Source organism: Garra rufa, chromosome 21, assembly GCF_049309525.1.
Source record: "Garra rufa chromosome 21, GarRuf1.0, whole genome shotgun sequence".
Classification (NCBI taxonomy): domain Eukaryota; kingdom Metazoa; phylum Chordata; class Actinopteri; order Cypriniformes; family Cyprinidae; genus Garra; species Garra rufa.
The window spans coordinates 27,544,167-27,561,185 of record NC_133381.1 but is presented as its reverse complement, the minus strand read 5'-3'; the positions used below and the strand labels follow the sequence as shown (position 1 = coordinate 27,561,185).

The 17,019-nt window shown below is 35.7% G+C and overlaps 1 protein-coding gene across 1 annotated transcript; it reads left to right on the top strand.

Annotated features, from left to right (window-relative positions):
• Positions 1-374: 374 nt before the first annotated feature.
• Positions 375-13,983, top strand: LOC141295373 (uncharacterized). The gene is made up of 5 exons (XM_073826581.1): positions 375-419; positions 1,645-1,726; positions 3,238-3,713; positions 6,276-6,329; positions 12,259-13,983. Exons 1-5 carry the CDS (start codon positions 375-377, stop codon positions 12,382-12,384), a joined length of 783 nt encoding a protein of 260 aa, XP_073682682.1. The 3' UTR covers positions 12,385-13,983.
• Positions 13,984-17,019: the final 3,036 nt, after the last annotated feature.

The window sequence follows — 17,019 nt, the reverse complement described above, 5'->3', positions numbered from 1 at the left end:
TTGGTTCTGTACAAACAGATTTTTCAGGCATGATATTTATACCACCAAACTTGTTCCAAGAAAGTTCTGGTTGTGACAAAACCAAACTAAACAGACAATTTTTTTTCTCCTAGTGGGATTGACTTGTGTGTTCTGTACACACATTGAACAATAAGGGCATATTTATTTGTATGGTTATCACACACAAAACTTGTGTAACGCTCTCGAATACAGTGTGTAATTGGCAGTAGTTTCTAAGTATGTAATACTAAATGAAAACCTAGAGTACAGCTTCTTACAGATGAAAAAACTGTCTGGCAGGGGTTTTAGTGGTGAGGAATGGTAATTTGTGGTGACTTTGAGATTCGAGACAGACTGGATTTCAGTCAGTGGAAATGGCTCTTCTGGGGGCCCTGAGCTGCCGTGAGATCCTAGTGCATGTGAGAAAGAGTGACACATTTGAGTCATTCAGTTTCTCTCACTGTTTGCTTAGTGAAAGGCGAAAGAGATGAGAAGAGAAGTGGGGTGTGTGTGTGTGTGTGTGTACTTGAGAACAGATGGCAGCTGGTTAGCTGGGCTTGGACAAGGTAATTACCGTGCACTGTGTTACTTAACTCTTTACTGGTGCAATCTGTCGGGTTTTCTCTCTGGTCTATTCTCTTATTCGCTGATAGACTGTTTGCTCTTTAGATAATCTTGTCTAAATGAATTTGCAGTTGGGCTCAACTAAGCTGTCATAGCAATTGGTGTTGTGGTATTGGGTGTGCCTCTTGTTTTTACTTCTCTTAACCTCATGCTCTGTTTCTTCTTTTCACACTTTCGGATCTCCACTCAGACAAGGCAAATCAACAAGGAAATCTACATGCTAAAGTTAAATTGAAATACATTTCATTTGGCAAGTGAACACATCTTTTCCATTTTATCACACATTCTAATCTAATCACACCTTTTATCTCAGTTGAGGTGTAAATCTGAGTCGTTAGTGCTGTTCTCTAAGGCAGGCATCACTGTAAATATTGCTCATACTGGATATTAAACTTTGACGTATCACACATTGTTTGTGCAATGTGTGGAATGATTCATATAGATTATTGAGGTGTTTTATTACTTTTTAAACAATCAGACTTTACGTTTTCAGCAGGCAGGTGACAAAACAGGCCAAAATCCCATAGGTTTGCATATCTTGGAAACAGAATCTCGTAAACATTTGAGGGTGGGCTTTTATGACTGGGCCACTTTGAAAATGCTAGTAGCAACCAAAGCATAACATGCTAAAAACACTCAAAATACTTTAGCAACCACATAGCATCGCTCTGGCAACCACCCACGTCACCCTTGCATATTAAAGGTGACTGTTACTAATCATCACAAACATTTTCTTTAGAAATTGCAAGACATTTCTAAGTAAATTGATTATGCCTTTGTTTAGGTTGAATTGTTTGCAAGAAACATTCAGCACTGCATATTATATTACCCTTATTAAAGGATTTCCCAAGAAGTTGCTCAACTGTTAGCAATGCTTGTGTGCTACTAAACTGGAATACAGAAGCATGAAAAACACTTTCCATTTACTTGTATAAGCTCTGGGGTGTGACAGTCTGAGTATTCTTGTTTGTATCATGATGATTCAGGTTTGTCTGACCTTTGCCTTTGCTTTTGAAACAGATTTCCTACCATGGCAGTGAGGAAGGGGGGGAGAGTGAAGACTCAGAAGGTGAAAACCAAGAGTTGGCACAGATTGACAGAGGTGTGTGTTTTGCCAAATGCATATTTCTATAGCATACAGGGCTTCAACAACTAATTGATAAATATTACATAGATAATACATTTACATAAGTTAAAGGTTGTATCAGCGATTTCTAGCCTGAAACATAAAGTGTCAAATTCAGCTGACCTTTCATCACGATCCGCTCGCTGCGTGCCCCATAAATTGTCTGTGAAAAAACCGCGTCTCTCTGGTCAGCCTAGGGTCCGAGATATGCCAAAAAAACAATCGGCACTACCAACCTTTCCACACATAAACAAACAGTGTTCCAACCAATCAGCGTCAGGGGTTTGGTGTTGTGGACTTTCGCTCCGCCTCCCTCACATCCCAGCACCAGTAGGAAAGTCCACAACACCAAACCCCTGACGGTGATTGGTTGTCATCATTGAAGGAATACTCCACCCAAAAATGAAAATTCTGTAATCGTTTACACACCCTTATTCCAGATGTATATGACTTACCTTCTGCAGTGGAACACAAAATGAGATTTTTTTCAAAAATAATTCATGTCTGTGAGTCCATATAATGCAAATGGAGGGGTTCCTCAAAGTTGCCACTTCAAAAAACATGCAAAATGGACATGACATTTTTCACAGTTGAGGTAGAAGAATCAATGTCTTTTGAAGTTAAACAATATGTGTGTGAGAAAAATAATGTAAATAATGAGATTTTCATATTTAGTGGACATGTCAATATACATATCAGTCAAACAGATTGCAACAACACGTGCAAATTAAAGAAAATTAAATGAAACAAAATTGAACGTTCAAAATACAGTTTCATTGCAGTCTCAAAGGGCTCTAAACGATCCTGGCCAAGGAATAAGGGTCTTATCCAGCGAAACGATCAGCCATTTTCTAAAAAATAACAACAACAACAACAACAAAAAAAAATTATATAGTTTTTAATCTCAAATGCTTGTCTTGTCTAGCTCTGTCATGCGCATAGGTACTCTGTTAATCCGGGTCAATACAGTTAGGGTACCTTCATCGCTGTTTTACCTTTTTTTTTGTAAATGTGTTTAACCTTCTTTGCATTTTCAGTACTTCTGCAGCGATGTAAGATGATTTTAAAGTTGGAGGAGAAAATGAGATGGGAGTTTTTCGACATACCCTAAACGTATTGACCCAGATAATAAAGAGTACACATGCGCATGGCAGCGCTAGACCAGATGAGCATTTAAGGTTAAAAAGTATATAATTTTATTTTATTTTTTTAAATGACCAATCATTTCGCTAGATAAGACCCTTATTCCTCATCTGGGATTGTTTAGAACCCTTTGAAGCTGCATTTAAACTGCATTTTGGACGTTCAAACTTGCGGGCACCATAGAAGTCCACTATACGGAGAAAATTCCTGAAATGTTTTTCTCAACAAACATAATTTCTTTACAACTGAAGAATATATGTTTAGAAGTGAACTACTTCTTTAAGTGTATTTTAAGTTTACGTTTTGCTAAATGACATCATTCTGCTATATTACACCCCCTGCAGAGCGCCGGCGGAACTGTGCCTTGACCCCTCTAGCCACTAGCCAACAGCACAATCAGGGCATTCTTTCTCCCGCCCACTTACGCCGTCTCCGTTTACTCCTGGACCCAATCTTGGACCGTCACAGTTCTGAAGAGGAGCTGGAGCGCATCGCAGGAGCCACGACAACCGAAGGAAACCGAAAGTGGCACAGACATGGAGACATGAGCAGCGCGTCGAGTGACGAGGAGGTGAAGGACCTGTGTGGGCCAAATGAGTCGTCGACTGGTCCCCGCTTGAGCGCCACCTCTCCCAGCCCTGTTCTCTTCAGCTCTTCCCCTCCTCGAGCTCTCAAGCCTTCCCACACCCCAGCCCGCCTCCCTGTCCGGCCTATCATTCTCAGCCACTTTGAACAACCTTCCATGCCTTACTGGCGGCACCGGCCTGCTTACACAGGAGAACCCGGTCGCCCCAGCTTGGACCTGGAGAAAATGCAGCAGGTACGGAAACACTTATTTTCACCAAAGTTCTTACTTATCCAAGAAACTTTGTGATTTTGCAAGAGATGACTCACATTTACTCACATATTTCAGGAAAAAGGCTGAAATCGATGTGGAAGATGGTTAAATTCACTCAACGAAGAGAAGCGATAAATGTGTGTGAGAAAAAATACTATTGATGTAAACATTAGCTCATTGTGAAGCACAATGCAAGTATAGAAGACTGTGCTTACGTCACACGTTTACATCAAGTTTCACAACTTGCTGATGTTTACTCATAGGACAGTTGGCTGGAAGTGATGGTTCATATTTTAAAAAGTTTAAAATATTTAAAATATTTATATTATATTATATTATATTATACAAAAGGGTCATTAGAGATTCATAGAGTCATAATTTGCAATGTTTTAATATCATTGCATTAGAAACAAAGTAGTAGATTAAGTAGCATTTTCTTTTACAATTAAGCAGAACATTTAGCAAAAGTTTAGATTTTAAATTCTAAAACAATAGATACATTTTTCTACCTATAGCAACAGTTTTTTTTTTTTTTTTTTCCCAAAAGTACAGTAAACTCTGGCTACTCTGCTTCATACAGCCACCAAAAAAAAACTTGGGACCAGTCATTGTGAAAATGTCTTAGGGGAAAGAAAAGATTTCTTAAATACTTTAATTCCAAAGAGCCTTTTTGGATTACTTTCTGGTGTAAAATCTCATCAAAATACTATTCAGATTTCAGACCAATAGTCCATGTTAACTCAATGGCTAAGTTTGAAAACAATGCTAGGCAAATGCACACAACTATACTTACTAAGACTACTCCATGTGCTCCAGGGCTTTGTCCACCTCCGGAGAGAAAGAGAGGATGACAGATGTCAGCCCCCCTCTCTCACTTTAAACAAAAGCCCAATAGAGTGAATCTGTGAATGAAAACAGGAAAGTAGGACAAGTAAACCTAGTAGTTTTGTCTTCAGGTGTTCAAATATACAGGCCAGATTGTGCGGAGTGTAAAAAAGAATACATGGAGAAAGAAAGAGCAAAAAGGCGAGAACAGAGAGAGGAGCAAAATGAATATGGCTGTGAAGACCATATGACACTTGGAGTGCACTGTTTGTGTGTGTGTGCTTGGTCAAGTGGAATGGGAGGTGTTGATGGAAAAACAATATGGGAGACTATTCACGTTAGCTGCTACAAGCTCATATGCTTTTATTTTAAAAAATCAAATCGATTTTTAACAAAAAAAAAAAAAAGATTAATAACACACAAAAAATGAAATAATCCACGTCCAGCCTTACTCCACTACATATTGCAAGTTTAATTATATATGACAGCTGTTATGTTAATATGCTCTGCTACGTTTGGCCAAGAGTTGTGTTAGCTTTTCATTATTAATCCTTACCAACTAATCCATTCCTGCACATATGCAGTTACTTATATCTCAAACGGAGGGGTCCAGCTATTGTTTGAGTGAAATGAATGGTTTGTCTGACAGATGTCTAAATGCTGCCCTCCATAGTTGAGTGAGCTTGACAAACATTATCTCCTTTTTTGGGAACTTTGAAATGAGGCCGAGCTCATTTCAAACTCCACTTGGGCTTTAACCATGGCTGCCTTCCAGTCACGCAGATCTGGACAAATTTGACAATTCCTGTTTTTTTTTTTTTTTTTACTGGGATTTTCCCTCGTAGAACAAAGACACTGCTTGAAATGTGCATTAATCTTCCTATAGGTTTTTTCTCATAGATTTATTATTACCAGTACATGCAAGCTTTGAAGCACGCTGGTTGTTTTTACTGTAATGGAAAACCTTGTTTGTAATATGATGTTTTTAAAGAAACAGAGGATTATTTCCATCCTCATTAATGATGGGTTGTCATGTCATTGTGTATGACATTCTTTCTTTTGTGGAAAAGAAAAGAATGTTTTGCAGTATGTTCATGCTAATTTTTTTCCACAAAACAAAACCATTCAGACTGAATGGGATTTGAAGTTCAAGATAATCAGTGACTTATTTTTTTTTGGACTACTTTTATTAATTGCCTTTTGTTCGTTGACCGCCTTGGTCCTTGATACAGCCTGAACATTCTTGTAAACATCCCCTTTCTTGTTCTACAAAAGAAAAAAAAAATTAAATCATAAACATTTTGTAGTCTTTGAAGATCTTTTTTTTTGTCCTATGTACACTTTTTTAAAAATGAACTGTAAAGAAACACAGTTAACCTCTGAGCTTGAGTCACCAGGCCTCAATTTAGCACTGACAGTACTGAGTTCTGGGTAAGGAAAGCAAACAGATTTCCATGGTTGTCCGGAGGGGGTGGCCCACAGGATGTTTTGCTCTGTTACATAAAAGACTCATTAGTTTTGGTAGCCACAGTGGCCCAGAGCTTCCAGGGCTCTTCCAGAACAGCTCAAGGGCAAAAAAGCAGTAAATGTTTATACTGACAATATAAAAACTGGTTCCTTATTGTGTGCTTTTGTGTGGAGTTTGGCTTTGCATAGACTTATGGAAGGTTTATGTCAGTCTTTTGAACCACAATTTCTCCTTTCTGCTTTTTGTTTCAGAAAATGCTTCTAAAAAAGAACTGTGGAGGGAAAACAAGGACTATCAAGATTCGGGTAAGTGTATTTAGACACTTAAACCACACTTAAAAGTTTATGAATGTCATTGCATTAAATAACAAAAAAACAAAGTGTCATTTATTGTAAAGAATGATTGCACAAGCACACTTTTCAAAAATAAAATTTGACAAAAAATAATTATAAACAATAAATACATGCAATTCAAAAATGTATTTGGACACTATCTGGTGTCTTGTAGAACATGTTAATAGTTAATGCATTGGACTACTCCAAGCTACCAGGGATAATATATATATATATATATATATATGTATGTATGTGTGTGTGTGTGTGTGTGTGTGTGTGTGTGTGTGTGTGTGTGTGTGTGTAAAGTTCGAAAGTTTGGGATTAGTAAGATTTTTAATGCTTTTTAAAGGAGACTTTTCTTCTCATCAAGGCTGCATTTGTTTGATTAAAAATGCAGAAAAAACTGTAATATTGTGAAAGGTAATGCCATTTTAAAAAAGTGGATTTCTATTTTTACTATACTTTAAAATATAATTTATTCCTGTGATACAAAGCTGATGCTGTGATTTTCAGCATCATTACTCCAGTTTTCAGTGTCACATGATCCTTCAGAAATCATTCTAATATGCAGATTTATTATCAGTGTTGGAAACAGTTGTGCTGCTTAATATTTTTTTTGGAACCTGTAATACTTTTTTCAAGATTCTTTAATAAATAAAACATTAAAAAGAACAGCCTTTATTTAAAATGGAAAACTTTTGTAACAATAAACACTTCATTTGAAGTTTAGGGTAATTATTTTTCTTTCTTTCTCTCTTTGAAAGAAAGTAATATTTTATTCAGCAAGCATGTGTTAAATTGATAAAAGGGATAGTAAAGACCCATATTGTAAGAAAAAAATTATATTTGGATTCTATTTTACTTTTTATTCATCAAAGAATCCTGAAAAAGTATCACAGGTTCCAAAAAATATTTGGTTGCACAAAAGTTGCCAACATAGATAACTCTAATAATAAATCAGCATATTAGAATGATTTCTGAAGGATCATGTGATACTGCAGACCAGAGTAATGGCTGATGAAAATTCATTTTTGCATCACAGGAAAAAAAAAGAAAAAAAAAAAAAAAAAAAAAAAAATATATATATATATATATATATATATATTGATGTATATTAAAATAGAAACCATTGTTTTATTTTGTAATAACATTTTGCAGTATTACTGTTTTTTCTGTATTTTTGATCAAATAAATGCAGTCTGGATGTGCGTAAGAGACTACTTTAAAAAAAAGTCTTACTGATACCAAACTTTTGAACAGCAATATTTGAATATATATATTTGTTATCTAATGCAAGGACATTCAACTATAAGTATATAAATCTTTTTTTAGGGTCACTGTTTACAGTTTGTTAGAAAACTGAAGGATTGTTTGTTTAGCTGCCATTTTATATACAGATAAGTTTATGCAAATAGTAAATTCTTTAGAAATGTTTTTTCTAATTCTAGTCTTGGATCAGGTTTATCTGATCAAACAGTACAGTAGCATGATTTCTTTGAATGAAAGTGGTTGGACTGCTTTGTAAAACACTGACATGTGAGCATGCCTTGTTTCGGCGATACGCTGGAACCTGGCCAAAGTGCACCCGCTGACCCTCATAGCCACGGCCGTGGACCCCGGGTGTTTTTTGGCACTCATCACACTGGTCCAGAAGGCCTGAACTCAATGATGCCAGCGTGTGACGTCATTATGAGCTCGGTACCTAATGGACTGCAGAACAGTGACTCCTGCTTGCCTCCTCCTGGCACAGGAACAGGAACACTCTTGGGCAACCCTGGCTGCAGACCAGGCTGCTGGAGTCAGAGAAATGAATTAGAAACACAATCTGTGTCACCTCTTAGGGGCCCCTTACAAAAAAAAAAAAAAAAGAATAAAAAGATGGGAATACTATTGTATTCTTTGAAATACCTTTTGGTAACATTTAAGTACCACAGTATTCTCATATTTACAGAATTTTGCAGCGCTAAAATGTTATCATTAAAAAAAAACATATTCTTTTATCTTCCTGAAATGCATATTTTGCCTCCTGCAGAATATTGTATTTGCAAAATAATTGTTGCGGATTTTTCTTTCTCTCTACTGAACATCCAGAAACCTCCATTTCATCTGCAGGAGATTGGATGACCATTTTTATGAGATTAATGGAAAGAGGCGAGGAGAGGAGATAGGGATGAAAAAGGAGAAGGAGAAGGAAGTGTGTGTAAGGATGAAGTCATTTTCCATTTATAGAGTGCCGGCTGTTGCAGGATCTACAGTCATAGAGAGAAAGATGTTCATCACTTCACTCCTCCGCTTTGTTGTTGTTTTCAACTTTCTTTCACTCTTCCCACTCTCTTTGCTTTCCCACTCTCTTTTCCTTTACCTTTTGTCCTTGATTGTTGACTCTATATTGTCATATTATGTACTATGTATCTATTGTATCTATTATGTATCTATTATGTATATATGTATCTATTTGATCAGACACGCTCAAAATAATCCTGCTTGGGTGGTCACATCCTCTGTTGCTTTCAGTCTATCTATTTATTTTCCTTTTCGAATATTTTTGGCCAAAGCGTGTTTTAGTTTAGTGTTTTCAAATGTACAATTTTAATATTATTTTCAAATTTTAATTTCAGTATAATTTTAGATTCTTTTGGTAATGCAATGGTGTGGTGTGCAGTGTACTAAAATGAGGAGGAGAAAGTCCCTGTTCTCATTTTAACTTTTTTTAGTTTACTTATAAAAGTATACAGTTGTGTTTATGAGGTTGTTTCTGGCTTAAAGTCACACGGGAAAGCATCAAACATACATTATGCTTGGAACAAGCAATCGACACCATGATATATTTGTAGGGTTATAATGATATATTTTTGCTGCAAGATATGGTTGGCTCTAGCACTCCCTGTGACCCTATCTAGGCTATAAAAAATAGAAATACTTGTTATAAGTCACATCGATATCTAATAATGTGGACATGCTTTTTTAAAGCATTGTTTACATCACATTTAAAAAAATAATGCATCATTAATGTAAATCTTTAAAAAATGTGTAATGATGGTCACAGCTCAGTTAAAATAAAAGGTGCACCTATATAAGTGACTGATTAAGTAAAAAAAACTCACTTGCCGATCCTTTCTTGCTCATTTTGATTCATTCATTCCATCCATTTATCTATTCAAGCCAGTTGCAGACTTGTGAAAATTATATCCTTTATATTATATCATTTATCCTTCAAATATATCACTGTCATAGGGTCTTAAGCTAAACATAATGCTTAGTATAGATTCCTCTCACACAAGTTTTGTATTTCCAATTTAATATTTAACACTTTAGGACCTCAAAGGCAGGCAGAAGACATTTTTTTTGAGTGACTGCTGGATAGTTTCAAGATACAGACTGATGTTTGTGATGATACAGAAACAGAACCATTAGTGACTAGCACATATCTTAGCTTTTAGGCAATGTTACACATTGACAGAGAAGTCTTTATGGAGTAGTATGTCTGAATCTGTGGTATTTATGAAACAGCAGGTAAGAAATATTTGTATTGTTTACTAGTATCCATCCACTGGATATTTGTGACCCTGGACCACAAAACCAGTCTTAAGTAGCACATATATATTTGTAGCAATAGCCAAAAATTCATTGTATGGGTCAAAATTATAAATTTTTAAAATATGTGGATATTATGTAAAGATCATGTTCAATTAAGATATTTTGTAAATTTCCTAAATATATCAAAACTTAATTTTTGATTAGTAACATGCATTGCTAAGAACTTCATTTGGACAACTTTAAAGGCGATTTTCTTAATATTAAGATTTTTTTGCACCTTTAGTTTCCAGATTTTCAAATAGTTGTATCTTGGCCAAATATTATCCTATCCTAACAAACCATACATCAATGGGAAGCTTATTCAGTCAGCTTTCAGCTTTCAAAAAAAGTGAAAAGGGGTGAAATAACTCAGCTTGCATTGAAGATCACATGATGGATGTAGAATGATTGGATTGCATTCATACTACACGTGCATACTGTATAGAACAGCAGCTATGAAGTAAGTTGCTTATCAAATGTAGTACCTGTTTGGACAATATGTGATTTTAGATGCAGCTCTTGTATTTACAACCTTACATGTGTTACACTATATAATCACAAACTTCAGGTAGGGTATATTTTTTAGTTCTAATATGCAAAAATAACTCTATCATAATACTTTTTTCCCACTCGCTCTCTCCTTTCTGTCCTTTCCCAACTGCACATGTAGTGGTTGGGCCCCTTGTTTTATCTCAGAGCCCCTGTCTCTCTGCTGGCCACGCTCCAGGTGAGAGCAAGAGATGGAGAGGGAAGCGGCTATCTGGGGGCCTGTTAGGGAAGAGGGAAAATCATCATGGGGGTTTGAGGTCTGGGACATGACCAGAGAGTATGAGGGCTGAGAAACAAGAAAAAGAGATGGATAAAAGTCATTGGTGGATGAAGCCAGAGAAGACAAACAGTCTCATCGCCTGGATGAGTTTTGGTCCAAATTTGTTGACAAGACTGATGTTAGGGGTTGAGGGGTTAATTATTTCCCATGTAAAAGTGGTATAGTGTGTAGTATAATGTTTTAAAAGCATTATGTGGTCTTAAAATCTACCCGGAAAGTCTGACCTATTTGTTATAATTAGTTTATAATAATTTGTCTTCCTACAGTTGCAGGTATATGTCAGTTTAGTCCTGCAGAGCTATTTAAAACTTGAAAATAAATAACTGCATTTGATGGTTTTCATCATTTGCTGTTAGGAATGTATGGATGAAACCAGTTTAAAATGATTAAACATAGAACATTGCTTCCTGAAGGGAGATTCATGGAAAACAGCTGCATGTAGAAAGTAAATGGAATTATGTAGCACTGCAATGAAACCCTGAGGCCTCCTCTTTTTATTTTGATGAAGTGTTGATCTGGCCCCTTGATGGATTTGAAAACCTCAAACAGAGTGGCTATTTGACAGGAAAAGAGCTTAACCTTGTGGTACATGCCAATATATCTTTGTGAGTTGTGCAGTTGAAGCCAGGCTAGATTTAGCTGGCCATATGTGAAACATATTAACTTCTTCTTTCATTCCCCAAGACAGGAACTCCACCTTTCTCTGGGTTTTTCAGATTTTTGCTCATTTGGTTTTTACTAAGGTTTTGTTTTGAAGATCATTTTAGTAATGTAAGACGGTGATGATCCACTAGACTAGAGGAACATAGCAGAAGCAGAAGACTTTTTAGAAATCATATAACACTATTAAAAATAATAATATAACAAATTAATAAATCAACTACATATGTCACAAATGGGTTTTGCAATCCAGGAATTCTCTGTGATATCCATAAACTCAGATAAAGGAACAGGGTCAGTTAAATGGGTGTGAATATGCTTACAGTAAAGTCACAGATGCCAGAGACATCTAGCATACAAGCTTAAAGATCTGTGTCCAACCAATTGATGATGGTTGGGCCGACAATTAGGCAAACTGATTGAAGTGGACTGCTTTATGCATAAATCTCAAGTATAGTATTCTTCAATAGCAAAGTGTGGTAGTAGTCTTTCTGTCATATTTTTAATAAGCGCCAATCCTCAATATTTAATTCTGTGCTTAAATTTCTCACAAATTCAATACACTGCACAGCAACGGTAGTTGAGGTGGCCACTCTAGATAAATGTGAAGTGATTGTGCATAGAGTGAATTGACCTTCCTGAAAATGCCACTCTCAGTTTAGACCACCACAAAGGGGTGCTCATGAGCATCCTTCTGAATCATTAAATGGCAAATACCCTTTAAAGTCTTTGTATTACTTCATAGACACTCGCTAAAAAATCAAAGTTCTGTACTAGTTTTGTCCCACTTTAGCTTGCAGTCACCTTCATACCCTCTTTTTGTTTTTCTTACAGAACCTGAGTGGTGGTCGTCATGCACCCCGGTACTCCTACGATCCATCCATCTTCGCTTTCCGCCCTCTGAGCAACGCTCCACCCTGCAGTCCCCTGCTCCCTGCTGAGGAACCTCCGTGTGCTTGAAGGATTGGACTGGAAACTTTCAGAGACAAAACATCACAAATTTGTGGACCAAAAATTCCCACCATAAAGACAATGTATGTTTGCATTGCCTTTTATTTTGCAGGATATTAGTGTGAACAAAGACCCTGTGATAAGGCCTGTTGACAGAACAGGAAGTGTGATCTGGGCCAGAATGTAGGAGAGGAATGAGGAGACGGCAACCTTTTGCCTTTAGCCGTCTCATCCTCTCTATCTCTCAGGAAACCCACTTAGAACTTATTATAATGACAAGGCCATGACCACTGCGCTATCTATAAAACCACAACCAAATGGTTTGGTTTCTCTGATGTGAGGGAGAGATTGGTCAGCGGTTCGTAGATAACATCTCACAACTTGGCCACATGGTTATGTTGAGGCCATCGGCTTGAGAGTAAAATGTAAGACCATGTTTAGGTTGCATTTTATTTAGAGAGCAAAATGCCATGAGAGACAATCAGTTTTATGCCAGAATGGGCCTTAATTCATCTTTGATAAAATCAAAGTTTTTCGTTCTATAAACAGTGTAAACAGGAAAGCTAAAAATCTGATATAATTACAACGCAGGCCAGATATTCCAAGTCATTTTTCAACTTCAGATGTTATGTAAGTCTGACCATAGCAATGTATCAGTAATCAGAGCTGATTATCTGATGTGTATTCCAAAGTAATTAAATCTTAAGCGAAAAAACACTATACTAGAATCTTTCAACATTATATATTAAACATGCGCCTTGCTATGTAGCATACTCAGTACTGTGTACCTAAATACAATGACTTTTACCATCAATATCTAGTTTAGTAAATGTTTTGACACTGTTTGAACACACCAAGGATGAAATCATTACACACAGGGGCTGAATGGAATACTAGCGTACTGCATACTGCAAAATATATTTTTTTAATATAATGTATCCTGTTTCACATTATATTTACAGCAAATGTTTGAAAAAGTATGTTGTTTATATTGGAAAATTTTAAAAGTAAGTGTGCATTAATTTCTGAAAGAAAAAAAAAAGGGTTTATTAATCACACTGGAAAGAAGGTCAAGTCAAACAGTGTATTGTGAGATCCAGTATTTTCCAGAAAATGTGCATACTGTTCACACTATACAAACACAGCAGAAATAGTAAGATGAGTATGCTAGTATACTATTACAAACATAGCCTGTGTGTTTATCCTTCAGATGTGTAGAAATTTAAGTACATAACGCGACATATGATCTTAAATATGGACAGCAGGAATCCTATCCATGCAGTATATTTCAGAACCAATCCTTCTGAGGATTTTGATTGTGGATGTAATGTACTTAGCAGCATACTTTTTACTGAATGTAAACTGCAGTTGTAACCCGAATATGGGTCGATAAGCTAGGCCAACCAGAGGGTGAACAATAAGGACAATTACTCGTAGTTGTTGCATAAGTTTCAGCTAGGTGTTACGTGTATCTCTGTGAAACAAATACAATATTTTTGAAATATAGCTATAGGGGCATATAGTACAGTACATGCTTGCAACATGTGAACATTTGTCCTTTTCTGTCTCTATGCCTCAAATGAGGGGAATAAATGTTTCTTCCCAGTTTGTCTTGTTACTTCACTTCAAATGCTCACATACTTTTATAAAAAAAACATACAAAACTATACACTACCAGTCAAAAGTTTTTGAACCCTTTGAAATGTTTTTTAAAGAAGTCTCTTCTGATCACCAAGCCTGCATTTATTTGATTCAAAGTACAGCAAAAACAGTAAAATATTTACTATTTAAAATAGTTTTTTTCTATTTGAATATATGGTCCCACTTTACATTAGGTGGCCTTAAGTACTATGTACTTATATTTAAATTAATAATTTGGTACAATGTATTTATTGTGTACATACATGTTTTTACGTTGTACTTATATATTTTTAAAATCCTATATGTAATTACATTTGTAATTAATTTCTGTAATTACCACTATTGACCCATCCCTTACACCCTAACACACCCTTAAACCTACCCATATTACCAAACCTGTCCCTAACCTTACCCATATCCCACCTTAATAGAAGCAAAAGTGCTTTGCAATGCAATATGACCACACTAAGTACATTGTACTTATTTTCTGATGTAAGTACATAATAGTTAAGGCCACCTAATATAAAGTGTGACCGAATATATTTTAAAAATGAAATGTATTCATGTATTGTGGACCCCCTTGAAACCTTGCCTCAGTGGATGAATGATGCATAAGCTATTGGCATCTAAATGTCCGTGCCTCATTTTACCCTGATTACATAAACATGCTTCACAAAAGTCACTTTCCACTCTCATAAGAGTTGTTTCTTCATGTAATAAGATGTTTGTGTGAAGGTTGTGTTATTTTTTACTGTGTATGTGCATGTGTCGGGCGATAAGTGAGTCTGCCAACATTGCAGGTTCCATATCCACCCTAAAGGAGCATTCTCTTTCCAGCGTGGGCTGATTCCACAGGCCTATCCGTGCCAGATCCCAAACAGAGCAATAAGCTGTGTTTGTGTTCAGGGAACCAGTGACGTCAGTGCCCAACTATGATGAGGGGCAGAAGGAAGTAAGCCAGGAATGAAGACATCAAGATGGGTGTGTGCAGCTTGATTAGAAGATACTCTAGAATAATATGGTTCAATCAGATGCCTTTCAAATCCAGTTTCCTGTAGGATAAGCAGTGTGTACACACTCAGTTTAGAATCTGGAATGGGTACAGGTCACTGCAAATGGCACATCTGTAAATCTCTGTGCAAAGTGATCTAAAGCAGTTGTGTTGCAAATAGCATTTGTTAAACCTATTCAGTACAATTCTTTGTTAGGTGAACAATTGGTATGTTGTATATGTTGACCACAATGAACTTTTATCTCTCACAACTTCCTGTCAAAAATTAAATGTGGCCTAACTTTACAGTGTATGAAGTAAGGCATTGCACTACTGGGATGATAAACATTAAAAGACTAAAATGAGTATTTATGTATACTTTGATATATACACTACCAGCTAAATGATTTTTTAATGCTTTTTAAAGAAGTCTGTTCTGATCTCCAAGCCTGCATTTATTTGATCCAAAGTACAGTGAAAACAGTAAAATTTTGAAATATTTTCACCATTTAAAATAACTTTTCTATTTGAATGTATTTAAAAAATGTAATGTATATCAATTTTCAGCATCATTACTCCAGCCTTTAGTGTCACATGATCTTCAGAAATCATTCTAAGCTGATTTGCTGTTCAAGAAACATTTATTATTATAAAACAGTTTATGTAAGCAGTATATATTCTTTGATGAATAGAAAGATCTGAAGATCAGCAATTTACCATTTTACTTTGCATTATACCAATCAAAAGAGTCAGTATTATAATTACTATTATTTAGAAAGAATATATAGAAATGAATACATTTATTTAGCAAAGATGCTTTAAATTGATCAAAAGTGTTGATATGAAGGCTTGGTGAGAAGAGACTTCTTTAAAAAAAACATTAAAAATCTTACTGTTCAAAAACTTTTGACTGGTAGTGTATGTAGAAATATATATGGGAATATACACACAGTATATATTTCTCTATGGGTGTGCAGACTTACATTTAAGGACACCAAGGTTATGTAACATATCTATCCACAAAGCCCAGTTACATGGTGCAAACTCCACATTTATTAATTATATTGATAACTGGAAGTTCATCTGGTTGGAAGAGTTGTCTAACCACAATCTGTCTGTCTCTCTCTCTCTCTCTCTCTCTCTCTATATATATATATATTCAAAAAATTTACAACTTAAATTGTACAAAAGAAGCATTATTAATGCTTTAACAGTTTAAATGCTGCTTCAAAGGGCTCTAAATGATCCCAGCCGAAAAAAAAAAAAGATTATTTTAAAAATAATCAATTGTCAATTCTGTATTCCGGTTCATAAATTGTGATTTTTATTTTTTCTTTTAAAAACGCTAGATAAGACCCTTCTTCCTCAGCTGGGATCGTTTAGAGCCCCTTGAAGCTGACTTTAAACTGCATTTTGGAAGTTCAAACTCTGGGACACCATAGAAGTCCACTCCATGGAGAGAAATCCTGAAATGTTTTCCTCATAAAAATATTTCTAATAGACGTAAGAAAGAAAGATACTAACATCTTGGATGACAAGGGGGTGAGTAAATTATCTGTAAATGTTTGTTCTGGAAGTAAACTTCTCCTTTTAAAACTTGCAACTTTAACATTCCTTTTTAAGTATTTTGGTGGGCTTGGTACTTCTTCATTTGGCCAGAGAGTTAAAGTGTATCCATAGATAGACATGCCTGAACAAGCCTTGAGTGTTGCCTTGAACATGCTTTTTATAAATGAATGAATGAATGAATCAATGGAACAGCTTTTATAACAATACTAGAATATTATTAACAATATAAATGTTATTATTTACTTTATAAAAATCTGTAGTTTTCACAGGAAAACAAACAAGCAAACAAGCTTTATGTACTATGACCTGAAAAGGACATTTTTAGAATTATACTAAAAGGCCTTTTACTTGCTAAAAATCTAAAATATCAATCAAATATGATAAAGTAGGCTTTATGGGGTTATAACTTAAAAGACCCCAAACACTTAACACAAGACCCCATG

Coding starts and splice junctions, on each gene's coding strand:
- LOC141295373 (XM_073826581.1), top strand. CDS start 375: ATGGCTCTTCTGGGGGCCCTGAGCTGCCGTGAGATCCTAGTGCAT. Junction 3,714..6,275: donor ACCTGGAGAAAATGCAGCAG/GTACGGAAACAC, acceptor TTTTTGTTTCAG/AAAATGCTTCTAAAAAAGAA. Junction 6,330..12,258: donor CAAGGACTATCAAGATTCGG/GTAAGTGTATTT, acceptor TTTTTCTTACAG/AACCTGAGTGGTGGTCGTCA.